The sequence below is a fragment of the Fundulus heteroclitus genome, chromosome 16 (genome assembly GCF_011125445.2).
Source record: "Fundulus heteroclitus isolate FHET01 chromosome 16, MU-UCD_Fhet_4.1, whole genome shotgun sequence".
Classification (NCBI taxonomy): domain Eukaryota; kingdom Metazoa; phylum Chordata; class Actinopteri; order Cyprinodontiformes; family Fundulidae; genus Fundulus; species Fundulus heteroclitus.
The window spans coordinates 3,335,721-3,360,754 of record NC_046376.1 but is presented as its reverse complement, the minus strand read 5'-3'; the positions used below and the strand labels follow the sequence as shown (position 1 = coordinate 3,360,754).

At 40.9% G+C, this 25,034-nt stretch overlaps 1 protein-coding gene across 1 annotated transcript; it reads right to left on the bottom strand.

The window, feature by feature from the left end:
- Positions 1–8,119: 8,119 nt before the first annotated feature.
- On the bottom strand, positions 8,120–23,400 carry kat8 (K(lysine) acetyltransferase 8). The gene is made up of 12 exons (XM_036147998.1): positions 23,394–23,400; positions 22,903–23,334; positions 19,851–19,925; positions 19,590–19,768; positions 19,467–19,520; positions 19,219–19,383; positions 14,399–14,488; positions 14,154–14,294; positions 13,287–13,380; positions 11,760–11,910; positions 11,024–11,178; positions 8,120–8,263 (listed from the first exon to the last, which is right to left on the bottom strand). Exons 1-12 carry the CDS (start codon positions 23,398–23,400, stop codon positions 8,199–8,201), a joined length of 1,608 nt encoding a protein of 535 aa, XP_036003891.1. The 3' UTR covers positions 8,120–8,198.
- Positions 23,401–25,034: the final 1,634 nt, after the last annotated feature.

Here is a 25,034-nt window from a genome sequence, read left to right as displayed (position 1 = left end):
AATAAAAGCAAGTAAAAAAAAACAGTTGGAATAAAATGCAGGAAAATGGAACCTACAAGCAAATATTAATCTAGTGTTGGTTGTCCTTGTTAGCTCATTGAAGGGTTGATGTGAATCTTTCCTGTTCAATAAATGAACAATATGAGTGAGCATGTATAAAAAAGAAAATACATATAGCTCATATAAAATGGCATTTCTACTGTGTTGTTTTATGCTAATTTATCTGTTTAATGTAACAATGGTCAAAGTCAGGTTGTATGTGTCGCAAACATTTTTTTTTTTTTAGTTTTTGTCCCCACTGAACTTATCCTGCCAGACCACTGAGCTATATTATACACTGGAGTGCTGATTTTGCCGAAAAACTGAAGTCACTGGCCGCCATCTTGCTACTCCCTACTCTCACAGAATCCCACAGGATTTGGTTGCAACAACAAGCAGTTTTCTGGCTGAGTGAAAACGTTTCACAGGTAATTCTACAGTCAGTGGATGTACTAACACTATCAACTACTAGGAAATTAGGTGCTGAAATATTTTACATGTTATTCATATTAAATATATATATATATATATATGTATATGTATATATAAGTATGTGTATATGTATACATACATGTAAATGTATGTTTTTGTATATTGTTATTTATGTATTTATAAATGTTATATATATATATATATATATATATATATATATATATATATATATATATATATATATATATATTTAAATAAATAAAATGCAAAATATTTCAGCACATGACTTTCTCATTACTTGATATTTTTAGAACATAACATAAAAGTATATGGCATTTGACATTTTAAAAGTTTTAAGCCCCCCCTGAACATGAGAAAATCCTCGTTATTCGATGCTGTAGCGCACATATTCCCTAGTTACTGGGGGAAAATAGGGAGTACCAATATGGCGGCTGGTGGCTTCACAGCGACTTGTTCTAACAGCGGCTATTAGCACTCCAGTGTATTATATAGCTCAGTGTGCCAGACGCCACTGCTTATCACACCGTGACAACCAATCAGGAACTGGCTGTGACGTGGGCTGAAGGACGGCGGTGGATAAGAGGCAATTTTCATTCAACGTGGAAGAAAAGCTGATAGTGGCGGTCTGCGGTGGGCCTGAGTTGTACGATTCAACCAATTATTACCACCAGAACCCAGTGTGGAGAAGAGTGAGGAGGCTGGAGTGGCAGCGAGTGAACGCGTCACCAGAAAGTGCCGTTGTACTGCTGGATTTCTGGCTTGTCAACTGCTGTGCCAACGGCGGGCGACAATGGGCCGACTTTGTCACGCCAACGCCAACGCACCTTAAAGGCTGTGAATAATTTTCTGCCACTCCACACTTCTGTCATGATTTGGGTTTTTGGTCTGTTAGCTGATCATTCTCCACTGTTTGCTCCACCTCACCATGATTAGCTCCACCTGCTGCTGCAGATAATCAGCCTCACCTGTCACTCCACCTACATATACCTGCCTCATTCTGCCACAATGTTGTCTTCTCTCACTGCCTGATGGTTTCCCCTCAGTGATTTCTCATGGCTCAGACTGCTAACATTTTGGCCTGTTCTCACCCTCGCTAGCTGGCTTTCTAGAACCTGTGTGCACCGCCTGGTTCAGGTTGTTGCTGGGGATTCTGTGTTGCTCTGCCCACGCTGGGGACACATTGCTTTATCTGGTCAAGCCTGTCTCTGTGTGCATCATCTGGTTATCTGCCCATTCCTGCCATCGTCCCCTGGTCAGCCTTCTCAGTCATCAGCCATTCCTGCCTGCCTCGTCTGCCATAACTACCTGGTGTTAAAAAAAATCTCTTAAAACGCTACAATGTGCCGACTTGAGTATCAGGTTCAAGAACAATCAACACATTCTAAAATAAAATAATTAAAATTTGCTGTTTGAGTAAGATAGAAGGGACATGGGGGGGGGGGGATGATTCAATAGTTCTCTAAGTTGCAGATGTTTTCTGTTAACTAACAATGTGGGTGTCATCTGATGGCAACTGTGTTTATGTTTCTAAGAACTGGTCTGGTATTATGGGACAAACTGGGTCAATAAAAACCAGAGCATGAAGAAGAAACCTGACCCAACTTCACCTGTAAATTACTTCGGTTACTGACATTTACCTTTTATGCTCTGCTTTCTCACAACAAATTCAAAATTAAATTCATTTTATATAGCTCCAATTCACAGCGTGTCGTCTCAAGGCTCTTTTATAAAGTCTAATTCAGTCAGATCAGGTTGGTTCAGAGTTTCTCTCTAAGGAAGCCCAGCAGGTTGCATCCAGTCACTCACCTGCAGCAGTAAATCCTCCTGGATGAAGACGGAGCCACGGCGGACAGTCGTCCACATGTAGTTTAGAAGATCGAAACCTTTGTAGTATTTCTTCACATATTTAACATGACGTCAAAGGACATTCACCACATTCTTCTGCTTGCTTCATAATGAGATCATAGACATCGTCTGCTGTGACTCAGCATGAACAGTGATGTTGTTGTTTCTGCATTAAAAACAACTGAAGCAAGCAGTGACTGAAAACTGAACTAACAGGTTCTTCAGGCTCAAGTTAACACAAATTAACTGGCCTTTGTGCAGAACATTAATCAATCAATCACTAATAAGTGAAAGATTTGTCTACCTTCTTTGGTAACTCCTGTCAAATGGAACTCCAGTAGCTGCAATCAGTTTTCAAATTTGGGTGTGGCTTAATCTCACTAGAAAATGGAGGATAAATATTCACAAGAGCCTTACAGCTCAGTGACCATTGCTGACAGATTAGTGATTCTCAGGGGTGAAAGTAAGCCGGTACGGCAGGAACGCAGTACTGGTAAGAGGGGAGAGCAGCTGTCAGATGAAGCCTTCATTCAGAACTAGTCATGGCTGCACGCTGGATCAGAAAACATCCCTCATACTGAGCAAGCATGAAGCATGAGTGGAAAGAAAAATCTGTTCTACATTAGATGGTAGTAGCGGGTGATCTGTCTCCCCTGGATGATGTCACAGTTAACAGAACGCCAGACCAGGTGTACCTACTATGAAGAAAGATAGAGAACAAAAAGTTAAAAGCTGAAATGATGACAAGCAATGCAAAACCGGAGAACAGTAGAACTCAGCAGAGAGAGAGAAATAGACCCTGATGTCCTCCAACAGCCTAAGCCTATAGCAGCATAACTATAGAGGTAGCTCAGGGTAACATGAGCCACGCTAACTATAAGCTTTGTCAAAAAGGAAAGTTTTAAGATTAGTCTTAAAAGTAGACGGGGTGTCTGCCTCACGGACCAAAACTGGGAGTTGGTTCCACAGGAGAGGAGCTTTATACGTTAGAAGAAAAATTTTAAATTCTATTCTTGATTTAACAGGAAGCCAATGAAGGGAAGCTAAAATTGGAGAAATATGATCCCTCTGGTTGATTTTCATCAGAACTCTTGCTGCAGCATTTTGGATCAGCTGAAGGCTTTGAACTGCATTTTGTGGACTTCCTGATAGTAAAGAATTACAATACAGTGGCGCAGTTGTTAGCACTGTTGCCTTGCAGCAAGAAGGTTCTGGGTTCAAATCCAACCCTGGGTCTTTCTGCATGTTCTCCCTGTGCATGCGTGGGTTCTCTCCGGGTACTCCGGCTTCCTCCCACAGTCCAAAAACATGACTGTTAGGTTAATTGGCTTCTCTAAATTCTCCTTAGGTGTGAGTGTGTGCGTATATGGTTGTTTGTCCTGTCTGTCTCTGTGTTGCCCTGCGACAGACTGGTGACCTGTTCAGGGTGTACATTTTAATTAAATACTCAATTATTTTCAAAAGCTGAGACGCGTCAGAGGGATAAAGAGCCGCTGGTTGTAGCATCAGTGCAATATTGTTACTTTTAATTACAAATTTAAGAATTGTTGCCACAAAAGATAACTTCCATGGAAAAAAAATCAGATTTTTAAAGAACATAAAGAAAAATAACAGTAAACGTTTGTATATAACAGATTATTTCAATATCATAAATATCTATGTAAAAGTGTTATTAGTTCTTGGATGATAATTCTATCAACCTAACTGTGTTTAAAATAAAAGACAGAATCTAACTGTTGTATCGTAAAGACGTAGGCATACTTATCCTCGCTGTTTCTTGGACATCCTTCTTTCTCGGAACACCAGGCTTTAAGCAGTTCCCTCACCGTGACCCTGAAAGTACCTGTTTTTATGTCCATCCCACAATTGGTGGTGTACACCACATTAATGCATCATCGAGAATAACAAATTAGGCGGCGTTTCACTGAAACCCTCATTTTGTCCAAGTTATAGAAAGACCACAACAAAGAAGATTCTGTGCGCTTTCTTATTAGTCTGGCTACAAAGATTTTGAGTGGCTTTTATTTTGAAATTCCACATCAGAAGTGGATGAAATTTTTTGAGCAACATCTGGAAATGTTCTGCTGTCAGGCTCAAGTGACAGTATTGAAAAAGTGCCGTTTGGTAGCAACATTTACAGCAACTTCGGTCAAATTGTATTTCAATGATAATCTGTTGTGTTTTCATTGCCTGGATGTAAATCTGATCATTCCTGTTGTGCCTTTTATAATCAACTACAATATTTTCTGTTTAAAGTCAGCGAAAAAAGATTATGTTGTTGAGCTGTTTTTGAAGAACTTCTGCTTGCAAAACAACCACGTTTCCCCCTTTTTTAAAAACTATTAATATTCGCAACTCAGCATTATTTATACAATCTAAAAACTCAAAACAGAATAAAAAGTTAAAGCCTGTAAAATGTGAAATAAAATGCAGATCCATAAAAACGTCAAAAGCTAACATCTAAACTGTGTTTTAAGAGAACATTACAATAAAAACGGTTGTGGCTTTTGGAGGACTTTTAAAGCTGAGCTGTTGAAAGTTTATGATATTGCCAAACAATGGATCAGATGCAATTTTAATTGTTTTTTCAGTAAAAGCAACAAGATCAGTAAATAATGCTGTTTGACCCGTTTTCCTGCAGGTCACAGGCTTCATTTCTCCCTCTCTCTCATTTTGTAGGGAAGCTTTAAGATTATGCTCCTCATATTTGAAGACAAGTCCAGTTCTCTCATATGAGTGAGGTGTTTGGTTAGGTGTTGAGCATCCGTTAAGAAACAGAGAAAATGCTTACAGTGATTTAATATCCTCACTTTTAATAGCTGGCCAGTTGTTCATTTGATCCATATAGGCCTGTGCAATCTTGAGTTTTTTGCCAAAATTACCATAAAGAAGAAATTTTAGCCTTAAGAAAGTCCAATTCTGATGGTAAACGCTGGCAACTGTGCACAAAGTCTCTAGGCTGCCCCCTACTGTACTGTTCTAGGAAGTGCAAACAGTCACTCAAGTTGATGTTTTGGCCTCAACGCCGTTCTTGAATGCTCTTAGAAATGATTTAAATTAAAAAGTCTCCATCAAAAACAGGAATGTTTCTTGGTGGCAAGACCGAACTCTGACTCTGCTGAGCCAACATGGCAGTGACGTCATTGTGCCTCTGCATGATGATGATACTGTTTTGATGATCCAATGCACTCTTGCTCTGACTCTGATAAACATTTTGAGCCACCTTGTGAATTTATTTCCAACACGGCAAGCTTTGCATTAAGTTCAAATTGCTCCTTTTCTTGTTTTAGCTTCTCCTGCAGCGCTTCAGGCTGATGCTTCCCTCTGAGCCTCTGCTCTGTGTGCAGATGTAGTGGAGCAGACTCGGGATGTTTGGACTTTACAGAACACACACTGGAAACTCTGTCTTCAGGTTTTATTACATCTTCAGCATCGTCTTTGGCCTGATCATTTGCATTTGGTAGCACAAAGGGCTCACCCAGTTCACATAACCAGCCGCTGACACGCTCAGTAAACTCCAGATAAGTACTAATTTTATTTTGAAAATGTTCATTTTGCTCCATAAGTTCAGAGGGGAATGGTAAACTTGCAAAATGTTTCTGCGACGCCTCTGCATTCTGACAACGCTGAATAAAAGTAGCCAGAAGAGACTTCAGAGTCAACATTATCCCTTTAAATCATCCTTTATCCGTCTTGCTTGTTATATGTAATGTATAGACAATGTAGGCTAATATTAGTCATTATTTCCTCCCAACCAATCACAAACGCAGACCCAGGAAGCTCCGCCCCCTTCAAAGAGTTCAGAGAGCGCATTCTTTTTTCTTTTTTAATAACTAACAGTTTTGGTCAAAAGTTAAAAATAGGTCAATAAGCTGCAGCATAAAATGTCCAGGGCTGTACTTAAAATATGTTTTGAATTTGTTGATAATTATTGATATGAATCAATGATTTCTATTTTATCAATAACCTTTTTTTCTATATTGTCCATCCCTAGTGTGTCACACCCAAGTCCCACAAAAATCAGTCAACTAATTGAACAAATTACTAACAAAAGTGTTCTAAACTAAATTTAAACAAAAATACTCATACAACAAATAAGCAAATAAATAAGAATTAACTAAATCTAAATTATAAAACGCAACAAAAAAGGAGAAATAGCTCCTACAATGGGATTAATTTCCACTGTTATGCTGATGACACTCAGCTATATTTATCCATAAATCCTGATGAATCCAATCAGTTACTTCGACTGCAGTCATGTCTTGATGACATCAAAAGCTGGATGACTTTAAATTTCCTGCATTTGAATTTTGACAAGACAGAAGTTGTAATCTTTGGACCAGAGTCCTCAAAATATTAATTTAATCAACCCCTAATCTGGATGGCATTAACTTGGCCTCTGGTAATAAAGTAAAAAATCTTGGTGTTATTTTTGACCAAGACATGTCATTTAAATCCCATATTAAACAGGTTTCCAGAGTTTCCTTTTTTCACCTCCGGAATATCGCCAAAATTAGAAACATTCTGTCCAGGAGTGATGCTGAAAAACTGGTCCATGCATTTGTTACTTCAAGGCTGGACTATTGTAATTCTTTACTATCAGGAAGTCCACAAAATGCAGTTCAAAGTCTTCAGCTGATCCAAAATGCTGCAGCAAGAGTTCTGATGAAAATCAACCAGAGGGATCATATTTCTCCAATTTTAGCTTCCCTTCATTGGCTTCCTGTTAAATCAAGAATAGAATTTAAAATTCTTCTTCTAACGTATAAAGCCCTTAATAATCAAGCTCCATCATATATCAGAGCTCTGATTACCCCGTATGTTCCTAACAGAGCACTTCGCTCTCAGACTGCAGGTCTGCTGGTGGTTCCTAGAGTCTCTAAAAGTAGAATGGGAGGCAGATCCTCTGTAGTGTCTTTAACCCAATTAATCTGAATAAATCACTCGTTTATTTAACAAAGTTGATGCGGTTTGCTTTTTAATCAGGAATTTAACTTTAGTAAATCTATTGTCACCAGAGAGAAAACCTTCACCCTGGAAATTGTCTCCCAAAAGTATTCATGACCCTCCAGGTGTCAGTATTTTATTTTACTAACAAAGTATAAAAAAAAAAAAACCTTAAAAAAAAACCTTGGGAATCTTTGTAAAACATCTCCTGCTGAGTCAGACCTGATGGAGAACAGTTTCAAGTCTGGCTATTTTCTCAGCTGGATTCATGTGTGGACTTTAACTAGGCCATTCCCATCCCATAATGTCTAGGCTGCATGTTCAGAGTATTCCTGCTGGAAGAGGAACCAAAACGCCAGCCTCAGATCTGTCCTCAACCGCTGCTACGTTACAGCTTAGCGATATGGCTGCCCGTCTACCATCGTTTCTATTTTATATTATTAAGAATCTGTGTCATTATGTGTTTCTTTTAATAAATCTTAATAATCGCCCATGCAAAGATCCTGAGAAGAATATATTACTGCAGTTCTGGATTATTTGCCGATTCTTTCAGGTAAGTTTTCTTAGATCTCTTGGTTTAAATGTTTTAAACCAAATAAATGTTCAGTAATAATTTAGACTTTGCCAGACGAGTTGACAGGAAGCAGACTTACTTTTGTTTTTTCACTTGTGTTGATCACCTGTGGATGATTATAAATAATATTAAATAAAATAACATTACAACAACCCTACAGCACCTGATGTAATAATATTCTGCTGTGAACCTGCAAAAAAAAACATAAATATGTGCTTGTATATAAATAAAACTTTGAAAAAGCAAGAAACGGATGGCACGTGGTTATATGTACACATTTATTCTAAGAAAATAATCCCAGGTGTTCCTAGGCGCTATATACAGGTGTGGATTCTCCATCTCACTTCTTGGACAGCTTGGCTTGCTTGTTTTTGGGAGGCGCCCACTTCAGACACATCGTGTCGACTGAACAGGAGACAAACAGGAAGAAATCAGGAGACATTTCCTTACAAAGCTGCAGCTTCAAACACCAGAGGAAAGACTAAACAAGTCACTATGAAACCCCCACAACCCACCATGATGCAGAAAATGACATTTCTACTGCTAACTGCTGCTGCAGTGAACGGTCAAACACCCAATTAGGCCCAAAACGTCTCAGAAGCCCAGAGACCGTCTGAAACTCAGGCAGCACTAAGATTGTTGTTTTACTACCAGAGAAAACCCTTTAAACTATTATACAGAGGTCTAAACGTTTAAAGCTGACTAACAAAGGCCTGATTGCTCCAGTGGGGGGTGCTGTGGTCCCATTAGGAAGTGGAACCTGCTAAAGGGTTCCTGTTAGAACCTAAAGTTATGTATTGTCAGTATTTATGGCCCAAATGTTGATGACAAACCTTTCCATGCACTTTCAGAACACGGGGATTGTTCTCTATTTATTGGGGGCGACCTCAAATTTGGTCTAAATGAGGAAATAAATAGATTTAATACAACTGGGGCTCAGAGCAGTTGGCAATCATGAAATGTATGAGTGACTATTGGGCCTCGGCTCCCTGGGGGCTTCAGCATTGTGGCTGTTGGGGGCACTGAGCTATATTATACACTGGAGTGTTGATTTTGCTGAAAAACTGAAGTCACTGGCCGCCATCTTGCTCCTCCCTACTCTCACAGAATCCCACAGGATTTGGTTGCAACAACAAGCAGTTTTCTGGCTGAGTGAAAACGTTTCACAGGTAATTCTACAGTCAGTGGATGTACTAACACTATCAACTACTAGGAAATCAGGTGCTGAAATATTTTACATGTTATTCATATAAAAAAAAAAAAAAAAAAAAAAATATATATATATATATATATATATATATTTAAATAAATAACATGCAAAATATTTCAGCACATGACTTTCTCAGTACTTGATAGTTTTAGAACATAACATAAAAGTATATGGCATTTGACATTTTAAAAGTCTTAAGCACCCCCCCGAACATGAGAAAATCCTCGTTATTCGATGCTGTAGCGCACATATTCCCTAGTTACTGGGGGGAAATAGGGAGTACCAATATGGCGGCTGGTGGCTTCAAAGCCACTCGTTCTAACAGCGGCTATAGACCAGTTCATTGTTATTGTTTTGATGCGGGTTTTTCGCGCATGCGCGCCAGACTTGTAGACAAAATGTGAACACAATGGCGGACGCAAACAGCGAAACTGACGAGTTCTCCACGTATTTTTCTTCTTTAGATAACGTACTACAAGATCGTTTTAAGAGTAAGTTGATGGTTGATGGTATCAGATTACCAGATCCACACAGCAAAAGCCTGAAGGGACGGAGCGAGTCTGTGAAATGCTGGCCAACTGTTCCGTACCGCGACATACAGCTGCCTTATAAACACGCAGGCCAGTACACACGAGAGAGCACGAAAGCCCCTGAAACCACTGGACGGCTACAATTATTTTATATCGGGAAAAAGGCTTCAGCAACGCCCGCGACGCCATGAGGGATTAATCGGTCAGAAAATGGATGGATGGATGTTCAGACATGTTTGTGCAACAGCACAAAGCAGAGAGGAAGACCCGTCCGGTAGGATAAAAAAACATTGTTTACTATGGATTATTTTGGTGTTTTTGTCTTGTTAAAATGGGTGGCGGTGTCGGCGACATTGCAGCGTAAACACAGAAGTACTAGCGCCCGTGAACCGGGGCGTAATGGAGCAGCAGCAGCTGCTGTCTGAAGCTGCTGCGGCGGCTGCTGTAGCGATCACTACACGGGCCGCTTCTCCGGCCCTGTGTAGTGATCGCTACCTCCCCTCCGCCGCTATTTAAGTAGAACAATGACTAGAGCAGAATTAAGTTGTATTTACCGGAGATGAAGTGTAGACTGCACATTCTGCCTTAGTATGATGGCTCCCCCAGTCCATTGAGAGTGTCTGCCTGCGCTCTTTTCATTGAAAATATCCATTTTTTCTTCGTCCTTCCTCCTTTGGAAAACGACAGAAACGTACATCCAACGATTTGGAATGCCTCTCTGTGCAACCGGGAGCACAACAAGTCGTAGGCATTGTTTAGATTCCAAAAATAAACGAAGTAAAAGTACGCTCTAAATCACCCGTTTTGTCATGTTGTAGACGAGAGCAGCTGTTTTTTGCCAACCACAGTGCCCGGATGTAGTGCTGACGTCACGCGTGAACTACCCTATTAGCACTCCAGTGTATTATATAGCTCGGTGATTGGGGGATTCCTGGGTGCACCTACAGGTGGATCCAGGTACTACAGACTAACTTCTATACAGAAAACCTGTTATCTCCTCCTGTCACTTTCTACACGTCGTATTAATTAATCCTGTACATTCTTCAGTGATGGTATCAAGGTGTTGGTTATTTGTTCCTGTAATACTTTATCAGCTGGTTCTGCTGTTCTTTATCTCTCTTTGCAGGTGAAGAAACAGACTCAGAGGATGTTATATTGCTCTCTTCCTTTTCTCTCTCTTTCACCTTTTCTCCCTTTTAGCATTTTCTCTCCTTTTTTTCCTCTTCTACCTGTTTCTGTGTCCATTTAACATGAAATAGTCCCAGAATAAAATCTAATAAAGCTTCCTGCATGTATAAACCAAGTGGAGCTCTATGGTGAATGCAGTAATGCTCCACTGGTGAAAGTAAAACCTGTTGGGCTCCTTTTGGCACTAAGACAACAATAATTAATGCTACGCTGCCAGACAGGATAAAAAGGAGTCACCTGTTATTGGGGGTTTCTTGTACTGGGCGCTCTTCAGGTGTTCCTCCACCAGTTTGGGCGTGACGCAGATGACATGCTGGCCTTTCCAGTATTTGACCATGTTGAGCGACTGCAGCGTGCTGATGATGTCACTCTGCGTGATGCTGGTCATCTGGCTGGAAAACAGCGACACTTCCTGTTGTCCTCCTTCACAGACTCACACCAAATGTTTCCCCACAAACTTTCTGTCTACTCGTCTCCATTGTGGGACAATAAAGGCATTTCTATTCTATCCATGTTGGTTTAGAAACACGTTTTATTTCAGCCAAGACTGATCCGTCCCTCATAACATTTAAACAACAGATACATGGCAGAACACTAAATATAAGCAATTATAATAAACATTATTACATGAGTGAATCAAGGGTTCATCCATCAATAAAGGACATTAACACTGATACTATTATTGATATCTGGTCTGCCGTTTCACCAAACAGGGAGGTATAAATTATATAGTTATCTACATAAAGGCTCAACTGTCAATTATTGGTTTTGCACTAATTAAGGAATCCATTTAGCCCTTTTTGTCAATCTTTTTTTTGCTCCCAACCAGAAATTTCTGCTTCGGTATTGAGGACTTTTCTTAGTATGGGCATAGAGTTTGTAATTCCAGTACTGTGATAACCTCCTGCTGCCACGCAGGGATTTACAGCGACGTCTCCAGCTGAAAATGTCAGAAGCTCAGAGTTGTGCTAACCTTAGATCTTTGATTGACAACGTTCCTCTGAAGTCCCTGAGGATCTCCAGCAGCACCCAGGACCAGTAACTCCTGTAGCTCAGCTTGCCCAGGTCTGACAGAGGCTTCTCCGGAGAACCCACAGAGTTCTCCAGCTTGGACAGCTCATAACCTACACAGAGCAGGAGAAAAAGACCTGGATTCACGCCGCAGATTCATGGCCGAGTGGTTAGAGCAGCGCGCTTACACTCAGAAGGATGAAAGTACCCGGTTCAATCCCCAGCACCTGCACTCTGGGTCCCTGAGCAAGACTCTTAACCCCAGATTATACCCCGGGCGCTGCACATGGCAGCCCACTGCTCACCAAGGGTGATGGGTTGAATGCAGAAGTGCATTTCATTTTAATGGATGTTTCAATGACAATAAAGACTATATTACTATTATTACTAATTAATTATTAGTAATAATATTACTATAAATTACTACACTGTACTACAACCCGTGCAATAATCCTGATGTAGTGACTTCTGCTGCTATCAACACCTGAACATATGTCAGTACACATGTATGTATGTACAAATGTATACACAAATGTATATGCACATATGATGTCTTATTTACATTCATAGTGGTATATTATATATATATATATATATATATATATATATATATATATATATATATATATATATATATATATATATATATATATATACACACCACTATGAATGTAAATAAGACATCATATGCCCATTGCTATTTCTTTTTGTATTTTTTTTGGTATTCTTTTTTGATCCATTGTATATATGAAGATTCACTGTATATAACTGAATGCACCTTCCCTACTCTGCACCTTCTTGTATGAGCCGATGTAACGAGTGAATTTCTCCATTGTGAGATCAATAAAGACTATCTTATCATCCTATCTTATCTTAATATATGTGACAAGATTCTTCCTTCAGTTAAAGGGGCCTCGTCACACGAAGAAAGTACCAAAAACAAATAATCTCCTTCAAATAAAACAAAGCGTTCGTCCCATTTACTTAATCCTTTATGAGCCTGAACAGAACTTTTCATCAGGCCCAATCAGCAGCCTGCAGAACCGTGGAGCTATCAAAGCAAGATGGCGACGGCTCCATCAGACATGTATACGTAGACGCCTCGTAGAGCGCTGAATCGCACGTCGCCGCCATGTTGGAAGTGGCAAAGCAGGGCGACTCAGGCGTCTCATTCATGAACTTCTCCCCTTTTTCTCTGTGAACACGTGTAATATCGTACTTCCAGCCACGCGGTCATGTTGTAAATATACACAAAAGCTCTTCTTTTACTAACAAAGAGCAAAAACTACAAAAATACAGAAATAAAATATAATAAGCAAACAGGGTGCCATAATTTAGCAGGAAAAACCTTTGTATGCAAGAGCTACCGGGGTAGAAACATGGAACGTGTCTAGAGCCCTTTAAACTCTGATTTAAACTATATTGTTACCAGATAAATCAAATGCAGGTCGGTCCTGGTTGCTCCAACAGATTATTTCCTATTACTCACTGAAAGCTATGAGAAACTTCCCGTAGCCTCTGCGTTGGTACGGCGGCAGCGTCAGGATACATGCCACATTATTCCCATCTGGAGACTCTTTTTCCTGCAAAACAAAAATTAAAATAAGCCCAAATACTCTTTCCATTTACCAGGGGCATCTTCTTGATATTAAAAGCTGATATTATGTGATGTAAAAAACGATTTAAATGTGTATGCAGAACCATTGAAACTGTCAAACTAAGCCCATAACTATAAAATAAGCCATCACGGCCTTTTGAAGGTGGTGTGCCCTCTGCGAGTTTTATTTTTAGTTTAAATACGTTATTGAATTTAAAAGAAATTGTTTAACTCATCCATTTTTATATAGCACCTGGAAGGGAGCATCTCAAGCTCTCCTCAGTCTCTGCTGAGTCTGCGGCCCAGGTAAGCGGAAGAAGACGGGTTTTAGGGTCTGTATGTCTGTGACAAAGCAACGTCAGTCATCTCTTTCTGATCTTCCCTGCACTGACTGCCGTCTTTTTCGTTTATTTTGTTAATTAGAATCCATCCAGGGGAGTTTTCCTCCCCACTGTCGCTTCATGCATGCTCAGTATGAGGGATTGCTGCAAAGCCATCAACAATGCAGACGACTGTCCACTGTGGCTCTACGCTCTTTCAGGAGGAGTGAATGCTGCTTGGAGAGACTTGATGCAACCTGCTGGGTTTCCTTAGAGAGGAAACTTTCTCACCAACCTGGAGGATCTGATGGAGGCTGACTTTGGAAAGAGCCTTGAGATGATATATATCATATATTGGTGATATATAAATAAAACTGCTCCTTCTTTTGCCATAAAGGGATTCAATTCAAACACACCGGCTGTCGTTGACGGGACTCGCCTTAGAAAAGTAGCCGACGATGTGCGCTCCCTGCTTGTTGACTTCAGTGAGAATGTAGAAGATGAAGGGCTCCACGTCAAAATAAAGCGTCTTATGGTCCAGGAAAAGCTTTGCTAGTAGACAAAGGTTCTGACAGTAGATCTGCAAACAGAGTCCAAAACCATCTCCTCAAGTCACTAAACATCGCTGTGAAATCCAACAGCAGAGCAACAACATGAACCGTCTACAAGCTCAGGTGGACTCACCTTGTGATCCCGTCCGTCCACCTCGTAAACGGAGATGTTACTCCTCCTGTAGATCTCCTTCCCCGGCGGCTGCCTCCACTGACAGTGTGACTGAGGAGCAGAAGGGTCAAACTTTTAATTATCTGTCATTAAAGATGCTGAAAAAAAGAAAAAAAAAAAACATGTTTTTATCTAAAGTCATACAATGATTCAGCAGTAACCCGAGTCATGACTGGTGACTTTTTATTGACCTGCTTCCACACTGCAAAAAGGGAACTAAAAGTAGGTCAAATTTTCTTGAAACTAATGTATTTATCCTTGATTTAAGCAGATAAATAAGACTATTTGCCAATGGAATAAGATTTCTGTACTTAAAATAGGATCATTTCATCTTATTTCAAGTGCAGGATATCTAATTGTCTTATTTTAGGGGTAAAGATACTCACTCCATTGGCAAATAGTCTTATTTACCTGCTTAAATCAAGGAAAAATACATTAATTTCAAGAAAATATGACTTACTTTTAGTTCTCTTTTTGCAGGGCATGATGTTCAGCAGAACGGTTAAAACGTTTGATCCGATGCTCATCAGGGCTGGACAATTAATCATTGGCAATTAGGCCTGTCACGATAAACTCTGCTGGACGATCATTTTTTAAAACTTATTGTGATAAATCCGATCACAACAACCGCCAACTCCGCTAACCAGCGGACGTTACGGTGCTGAAGTAGGAGTGATGTCTGCGGCGGGGCTGCAGTTGTTGTTAAAGTCAGAAAAAGACGTCACAGTTGAGTGGAAAACCCGTCATGCACAGGTTTACTAACCTGACAACAGCCAGCTGCATGTATTGCTCCGCCTAGCTCCACTCACATACATCTGGGACATCGCTCATTGAAAGTGATTTCCCCAACCAAATTTATGGTCTGGCCAATCAGGACGCAGGGCGGGTGTTTACTGGATGTGACGTAGTGGAGAAGCCACCGTGAGATTCCAACAACAATGGCGGCTCGCATCGAGGAAGCAAGCGTTAGCATTGATGCTGCTATTTCTTCGGTGTTGTCCAATCTATCTGATATTGTTTCATTAAAAGAACATCAGAGAACGGCTCTGAAGGCTTTTGTTGGTGGAAACCATGTTTTCGCCCTTCTCCCGACCGGATTTGGCAAGTTTTGTTTTCCGGGGCGCGTCTGCAGCGGAGCGGTTAGCGGTTAGCGCGAACCATGTTAGGAAACCTTTAGTCCTCGACGCGGTCGGCCCGGGATCGACTCCGACCCGCGGCGCTTTGCCGCCTGTCTTCCCCCCTCTTCCTGTCAGCTCACTGTCAATAAAATGCCACTAGAGCCGCAAACACATTATTATTATTATTTTTTTCCTGGGTCGCTATCATCAGCGTCACGGGTTAGCTTCGGTGTGAGTGGTTGAAATAGCACGTCGATAAAGATGACAGACAAGTGGCTTATCCAATCATATGCAAGGATTTTTGATAAGGCCCAGCCTTCAATAAAGGCAGTTCCTATGGAGAGGTCCCAGATGTGTGAGTGAAGCTAGGCGGAGCGACATACATCTGGCTGTTGTCAGGTTACAGGTTTACTGGTATATAACCAGGATGTTTTATGCAACAACTTTATTGCGCATTTGCAGCAGCAGCATCACAAAAACAGCATGAGGATTTTAACGAGACCACGGAGGTGAAGAAACAAACCTGTTTACTTCAAACAACAAATGTCTGAAAGCGTGAAAAACTCACGAGGCGGCAGAAAAGCCTCAGATTAACAGAAAGGAAAGCCCAGTGTGTTACGCTTGATTAGCAGCCGCTGTCTGGGGTGCGTAATGTCTTGTTTAAACCCGCCGGTAGGTTTAAAAAAAAAAAAAAAAAAAAACATTGTTCACTAAGGATTATTTTGGTGGCTTTGTCTTATTAATCCTTTTCACAGACTCATGCCAGAGGGTTTGCATACATTGTACATGTACGTATATTATTATGAAACGAACGTTTACGTCTTGCTGAGTGTTTTCAGCCTCTCTACATTAAGTGATAAGGAAGTGATGCAACAAATCCTGTTATGTGGATAACTCTGTCCTATTGTTCCAACAACTAAAGGCATTTAAACAAAAGCCTGTTCTTTTTGCACTTCATTAAACAAACTATCCTAGATATTATGTTGCTGCCTTTTTCATAATAAGTGTGTATTTTTGTACGCAAACATTCATGTTTTTATTGCAACAAAACAGCTACTGAGCAACCTATTTATTGTGCTTATTTGTTATGTCTAAAATGTTTATTCTGAAATAGAGAGGTTTAAATAGAAAATATTTTGTCCGATTCATCATAAAAAAAAAAAACAATCGGCTGATTAATCGATTAAAATAATCGTTAGCTGCAGCCCTAATATATATATATATATATATATATATATATATATATATATATATATATATATATATATATATATATATATATTAGGGCTGGGCAAGTTAACGCGTTAATTTCGCGTTAACTCATTAGACTATTAACGGCGATATTTTCTTTAACGCGCGTTAACGCATGTTGGTCACATGCTTTTATTTTGTGAAGGTCTGTTGCTGCGGTGTAGGGGTTTGAATCAGAACAGTAAGTGGCGATAATGCGCCAATAACCTCGCTGTCAGCCAAGCCTCGGATTCAAAGAAGAAGAAAGGTGCTGGCCGGAAAAAAACACAGCTGACATGCGGAAGGCGGTGTTTCCCGCAGGTACCGCGAGCGAGCTTAGGCGAGGCGAGGCGGTGAGTTGGCGGCCGGAACAAGTTTTGTGCGGAGCGGAGCGGAGCGGAGCGGGGGGGGGGGGGGGTCTGCATCGACGCCGTCGGTGAAGTCGCTTCTCGTTTCAAAGTATCCATGTGTTTTTGCCTGTTTTTCCCTGCCATTCACTATATGCGCGCGAGAAAGCAACAACAAAAAAATCGCGTGTCAACGTCAAATAAACGCAAGCATATCGAGTTAGCAAGCATTTCAGTTTAAAGTTCTTCCAGCATGGAATATGACAGAAACAAGTTAGTTGGAACCACTGCCAAGTTAAACTTTGGTATTGAACATAAAATGGTAATGCTGCTCCCTGCTGTTACCTCAGAAATTGCCTGTTTTTGGTAGATTTTTTCCCCATAAAGAGAATTCCCTGTCAGTGGCAATAAGCTTTAATTTATTATTATTGCTATTTTTTGTTTTACATGTTTAAGTTGAGCTTTACACTAAATATGTGTTACTGATAAGTGCTACAAATGTTACAACACTTTTGTTCATATGGCAGCAGAACATTAAAATAAAAGTGCTCTTTACACTACTTTTGAATTCATTCTTGGAGTTTGTAAATACAATGCGATTAAATATTTTAATCGTTGCCCAGCCCTAATATATAGATATATATATATATATATATATATATATAGATATATATATATTATATATATATATATATATATATATATATATATATATATATATAATATATATATATATATATATATATATATATATATATATATATATATATATATATACATATACTCACCGGCCACTTTATTAGGTACCCCATGCTAGTAACGGGTTGGACCCCCTTTTGCCTTCAGAACTGCCTCAATTCTTCGTGGCATAGATTCAACAAGGTGCTGGAAGCATTCCTCAGGGAGTTTGGTCCATATTGACATGATGGCATCACACAGTTGCCGCAGATTTGTCGGCTGCACATCCATGACGCGAATCTCCCGTTCCACCACATCCCAAAGATGCTCTATTGGATTGAGATCTGGTGACTGTGGAGGCCATTTGAGTACAGCGAACTCATTGTCATGTTCAAGAAACCAGTCTGAGATGATTCCAGCTTTATGACATGGCGCATTATCCTGCTGAAAGTAGCCATCATGGGTTGGGTACATTGTGGTCATAAAGGGATGGACATGGTCAGCAACAATACTCAGGTAGGCTGTGGCGTTGCAACGATGCTCAATTGGTACCAAGGGGCCCAAAGAGTGCCAAGAAAATATTCCCCACACCATGACACCACCACCACCAGCCTGAACCGTTGATACAAGGCAGGATGGATCCATGCTTTCATGTTGTAGACGCCAAATTCTGACCCTACCATCCGACTGTCGCAGCAGAAATCGAGACTCATCAGACCAGGCAACGTTTTTCCAATCTTCTATTGTCCAATTTCGATGAGCTTGTGCAAATTGTAGCCTCAGTTTCCTGTTCTTAGCTGAAAGGAGTGGCACCCGATGTGGTCTTCTGCTGCTGTAGCCCATCTGCCTCAAAGTTCGACGTACTGTGCGTTCAGAGATGCTCTTCTGCCCACCTTGGTTGTAACGGGTGGTTATTTGAGCCACTGTTGCCCTTCTATCAGCTCGAACCAGTCTGGCCATTCTCCTCTGACCTCTGGCATCAACAAGGCATTTCCGCCCACAGAACTGCCGCTCACTGGATGTTTTTTCTTTTTCGGACCATTCTCTGTAAACCCTAGAGATGGTTGTGCGTGAAAATCCCAGTAGATTAGCAGTTTCTGAAATACTCAGACCAGCCCTTCTGGCACCAACAATCATGCCACGTTCAAAGTCAATCAAATCACCTTTCTTCCCCATACTGATGCTCGGTTTGAACTGCAGGAGATTCTCTTGACCATGTCTACATGCCTAAATGCACTGAGTTGCAGCCATGTGATTGGCTGCTTAGAAATTAAGTGTTAACGAGCAGTTGGACAGGTGTACCTCATAAAGTGGCCGGTGAGTGAGTGTGTGTGTGTGTATATATATATATATATATATATATATATATATATCCTCTCTGGTGCATAAAAACGGGCGTGGGACTCACCAGGTGATACCTAAACGTCTTCTCGTACTTCATGTACTTGAGGCAGTACTCGCAGATCCACAGCTTGGGCTGCTTGCCGTAGTCTTCAGGGAACGGGGAGAAGTACCAGGCGTCTATCTCAAAGTTCCCAATCTGGATTTTATCCACGTATTTCACTTTGGTGATCTGGGGGATTAGAATAAAAGTAGCAGGCAGAGCGGTGAGAAGATGAGCCCCTCGGTCAGAGGACCACAGTGAGGACTACACACCGCCTCATGCTCCTTCTCCAGAGCCGCTGTGGTTGGGTCCATCTCTGCGTACGTCTGTGGGAAGAGAAACGCCCGTGAGATAAAAATCAACACGCAAACGTTGGTGAACAGAAGCAGCGCCACCTTCTGGACGTGGTTGATCTCGTCGTGCTTCCTCTTCTGGTTGCGTGTGATCTTCCTCTCGGGCTGATCGCCCAGATCTCCAACTCCTCCGATCTCTGAGCTCTTCCTCACCGCGTCCTTCACCGTCTTGGTGAGAGCCAGGCGGGACTTGCCCACCCACTCATCCAGGCGCCGGTTAACTGCACGGATCAGAGACACCAGGGTGAAGACAGCGCGGGCGGGGTCTGCCTCGGCCTGTGGTGGACACACATTCATACTCACATCCCACATAGTGCACGTAAAACTCTTCTCTCCCCTCCTGCTCGTTCAGGCGAGACTGGATCACCTCCGCCATGTCTGAAACAACACAGTCACCTTCACTTCAGCGCCTCTCAAGTCACCAAATAACCCAAATTAAAGCCTCTTCCCCTAAAACACTTCAAGGCAGCATTAGAATACGCAGCTAAACGCATCAGAAAACTAAACAACTATTGATAAAATCATTAAAAACTGACAATTAAAAGCGTTGGCAATTAACTTCATCATGTCGCGTCATCAATGCATCACTCGGCGTACGGCGCCGCCGTTTGGCTCTCCTGCAGAGCGCGTTTTTGTAGTAGATTCTACTAATGAAGACGGAGAACACGCCACGAACTGGGTCCTCAAAAATAGGGAGCAAGTCACGCTTAATGCTTATTTTGCCAAGGAAACAAATTTAAAATCTTCTTTCCAGGTTTCTGGTGTCTCCAAGCAGGCAGACCCTTAGGTACATAATAATAATATTTAATAATCTTTGTTGTTGCAACGCACATTCCAATGAAACGTGTTCTCTGCATTTAACCCGTCCCCTTGGGGAGCTGCCATTGTAGCGAGTTGTAGGGAGTTGAACCAAGAACCTCTGGGATACAGGCTCTACCCACTAATCCACCGCGCCCCATCAGCACAATAATAAGTATTTATTTCTCTTCGCGTCTCTCTGGACGGACTTCCTCCACGGTTCCAGCCCAGATCGCCTCCCTCACCAGGGGTCCGTTCTTCGTATGTCGCTAACTCAGTTAGCAGGATTTCATTGTTGACGATTTGGCATGATCTCGGATCGTTTGGTTCTTCGAAACTCATCCCGGACTTGCTGTCATAGCAACATGTGCGCTAAATTAAGCCTGCTCGCGAGCTTATTTCATGTAAACAAGATTAGATCGTAGCGGAGGAGATAGAGAAGTCTGTCCAGCCAGAGCACTGGGACCACCTAGTGGCAGAGGACAGAACAGAATTGTGGAACACTATTTTTTTAATGTTTAATAAAAGATGAAACAAATAATGCTTAGTTCCTGTCGTTTTATTTAAACAATTCTTTATAAAGAAAAGCCAGCAAGTCATCTTTTGTCTGCAATAAGAGATAGTTATGTAAAGTCAGCAATACTACTGTCAAATGGTTTATTAGAACTCTGAACGTCCTTTTGAAGCAACTCGACCTCTAGTGCAATGTTTCTCTTTTTCACGTTATGGAGTTCAATTTCTCTACTTAATTTGTGTTTTTTTTTCCAGGTCAAAATACAAATTTTTTGCCGTTTATATAGGAAACGGATGGCACTATGTGTCATTTAAAAAAAAAAAAAAGGAATAAGTTGCTTTTTAAAATACAGTATAATAATTTAAGGCTACCATTTTGTAGAATATTCTTGTACTTCACTTTTTTCCCCATGTTCTAGTGGATCCCGTGGAGGCTCTGACATAAAAGTACAAAGTAAATATCAAATTATTAAAATGCAAAAATTCATACTGTAGAAAGTGATAGAAACATCTACCATGGACAGTATTTCTGCATTAATTTGTCTGCTGCTTTTTGCAGCCCTCTCTCCTGGCTTAAGCAGACTTTGAGGTGTTACCTGTCGTTTTAATTAATGACTCAAATTCATCATAACCTTCCATTAAAAGCTCTTGTTCTGCTTGGGAGAAAAACTGTGGGCGTTCTTTGCTGAACAGCCAATAGCAGCGTTGCTGATCAATGTTTCTACTATCGATACATTTCCCCTTTTAAACAAACGCATGAACGCGCAGTTATCTCAGATAACTCAATCCAGCCATACTAATCATAAACAACAGGTGTGTTGGAAGAACCCAATTAGCCGGATCATGATTAGCCGGATGAAATCATCTTGGATGTGTCATTTGATCTCGGATGTTTTAAAGCAACGTACGAAGAACGGACCCCTGGAACAGAACATTTGTTTATTTCATTGATTACTTCAATAAACTGAGAACGTTTGCCAGAGAGCAATCTGGGGACAAGTGTCCATCGAGTACGACGCTGAAGTTAGCATCTGATGCACAGCTTCAGTCCTGGGCTCTGGACCTGAGAGCCAAAAACCCTGGGTGGACAAAGTGGACCAAAGTGGATTTGGATGGACAAAGTGGACCAAAGTGGATCTGGATGGACAAAGTGGACCAAAGTGGATTTGGAGGGACAAAGTGGACCAAAGTGGATTTGGAGGGACAAAGTGGACCAAAGTGGATTTGGAGGGACAAAGTGGACCAAAGTGGATCTGGATGGACAAAGTGGACCAAAGTGGATTTGGAGGGACAAAGTGGACCAAAGTGGATCTGGATGGACAAAGTGGACCCGGATGGACAAAGTGGATCTGGATGGACAAAGTGGACCAAAGTGGACCCGGATGGACAAAGTGAACCAAACTGGACCAAAGTGGCTCTGGGGGGACAAACTGGACCAAAGTGGACCCGGATGGACAAAGTGAACCAAAGTGGACCCGGATGGACAAAGTGGACCAAAGTGGACCCGGATGGACAAAGTGTACCAAAGTGGATCTGGATGGACAAAGTGGACCAAAGTGGATTTGGAGGGACAAAGTGGACCAAAGTGGATCTGGATGGACAAAGTGGACCCGGATGGACAAAGTGGATCTGGATGGACAAACTGGACCAAAGTGGATCTGGATGGGCAAAGTGGACCAAAGTGGACCAAAGTGGACCCAGATGGACAAAGTGGACCAAAGTGGATCTGGATGGACAGAGTAGATCTGGCAGAGAGCTAGCATTCAGGCTTGTGCATCAGATGCTAACTTCAGCTTCGTACTTACTGGACAGTCTGGTTTAATGAATATTATCTGTTTTTAACCAACAAATTAAATTATTTGAATGCTTAAAATAAGTTTATTCTTGAGAGCAGTAATTCTTGGACAGCCGAAATGCACCCTGTCTCGGGTATCATAGAAATGGGAAATAAAATGTAGTTTTACGTGTTTCTGTCCAGAAATTTAAGGAATTAAGTAAGCCAGAAATTCATAACCAACAACATTCGAACAATGTTTTAACTCACGCCATGTTTTATCTGTTCTTTGGCACAAATACGTCTCTCCAATTTCCACCGACACTTCTTGCTCCCTGCCGTGGCCGAACTCGGTCCCTCCATCCGGCGTGAGCTGACTACTCGAGCCCCCGGCTTCTCCGGGCCTGCCTGGGCCCTCCGCTTCGTCGTCCTCCCCGCCGCTGCCGTTGGAGGAACACGCCACGGGGACGCTGCTGTCCAGGTCTCCCCGCTCGCTCTCGGTCCGACTCGAATCCATGTCCACGTCCATGCTGGGCTCGCTGGTGCTGCCAGAGCTCCGGAGAACCGCCTTCCCGCCAGTCCAGCCTGGTCGCTTTCGAACCCGGAGCACAACAAGCCGCGACTGTGCGCAGCAGCCGCAGCTCCTCCCACAACAACAATGGACCAAAGGCGGGGAGGGTTCTTCTTCTTCTTCTTTTTCTTTTTCTTCTTTTCTATCATGGCGGATCGCAAGCAACTTTAAGATGCATACCGCCACCTACTGTTCATGAGTGTGTAGCAGCATTGTTTTACATCTATTAAATTATATTTTTTAATTTTGTATTCTTAAGATAAATAAATAATGCTTTCCTTAATCTATAAATGTCCTTTATATTTCCTTTATTTCCCAATAATCCTTTAAGACTCCATTCTTGTCCTGTCCTTTCAACAACTGTTCTAAATTTCTCCCTTTCAGGTTCATTTGTTCTACAGTTCATCAATATGTGTTCTACATTTTCTATCTCTCCACATCCTTCACATTTATCATTATTTTTCCTCCCTATTAAATATAAATTGTCATTTAAATAAGTATGACCTACTCTTAATCTGATCATTATTATTTCTTCCCTTCGGTTTCTCTCAGTAATATTTCTATTTAATACTGACTTTTGTACTTTATATAATCTTCTTGCTTTTTTTATCTTCATTCCACCTTTTTTGCCATTTTTCAATTTCTTTCCTCTTAATAAATGATTTTCCTTCCCCTTTCCCTAAAGGAATTGTAATTGTTATTGCCTCCTCTGAAGCCCTTTTTGCTAATTTGCTTTTCATTTCCTTTTACCCCTTCATGTGCTGGTGGTACCCAACAAAACCAAATATCAATACCACCCCTGTATAATCTAAATAAACTGTGCTGAATTTCTAATACTAAATCTTTCCTATTATTTCCTTCTTCCCTTTTAGAAGGGTTCTTCTTCTTCTTCTCCTTCTTGTTGAAATTTATTGACGGTTGGCAAAAAACGTTACGTGAGCATTACCACTACCAAATGGTAAGGAGTGTGGACCACATGACACAAAACAAAAATCTATATCCTGTTATACAACTTAATCTGCTTCAAAAACTCAAATATAATGATACCCTCTGCTTCCTGATTCCCTTTGCAGTAAATCAACAATGTCAAGTTTCATTTTCATGTTACTAAGTTTCCTAATTACAGTGGTGGAGAAAGTACTCACACAATGTACTTAAGTAAAAGTACAAATACACAGACAAAAATTTACTCAAGTAAAAGTCAAAGTACCACATTATTATTTTACTTAAGTAAAAGTAAGAAAGTACAAGCTTTTAAAACTACTTAAGTATTAAAAGTAAAAGTACTTGCCAAGCATAATACCTAACGGCTTATATAATGTCATTAAGTGTACCTATCGTATTTAGTTTTAACTGTAACTGTTACATGGAGATTATTTTAATGGCGTTAACATTTATTTAATAACCAGGACGTGAAGGAGTTTAGCGTCAACTTATATGTAACATTCATGGCGGGAGACGTGATCACGACCGCAGTAATCACTGTTACTTGCAAGTTCATGCTAGCTTATAACAATATACAGTAATCATATTTATTTATCATATTTATTTACTGCAGTCGAGTTCAACAAAAAGCTTGCTAAGATTACATAAAACTTCACTAACACAAATTAATTTAACATCGATAGCGTTTAGCAACTTAACTTACCTCAATATGTTTTTTTCAAATTTGATGGTGAATTTTTGAAAGACAGAATTTTATGCTTTCGGGGAAGGCAAAAGCGGCATTGGAATATCCAGGAAGCGTTTTTTGACCCAGTTATTTCAAAGAAATCTTTTAAATAAGGCCATGGGTGGGGCAGGTCATCTAGAGGATGACTATCCTTGAACT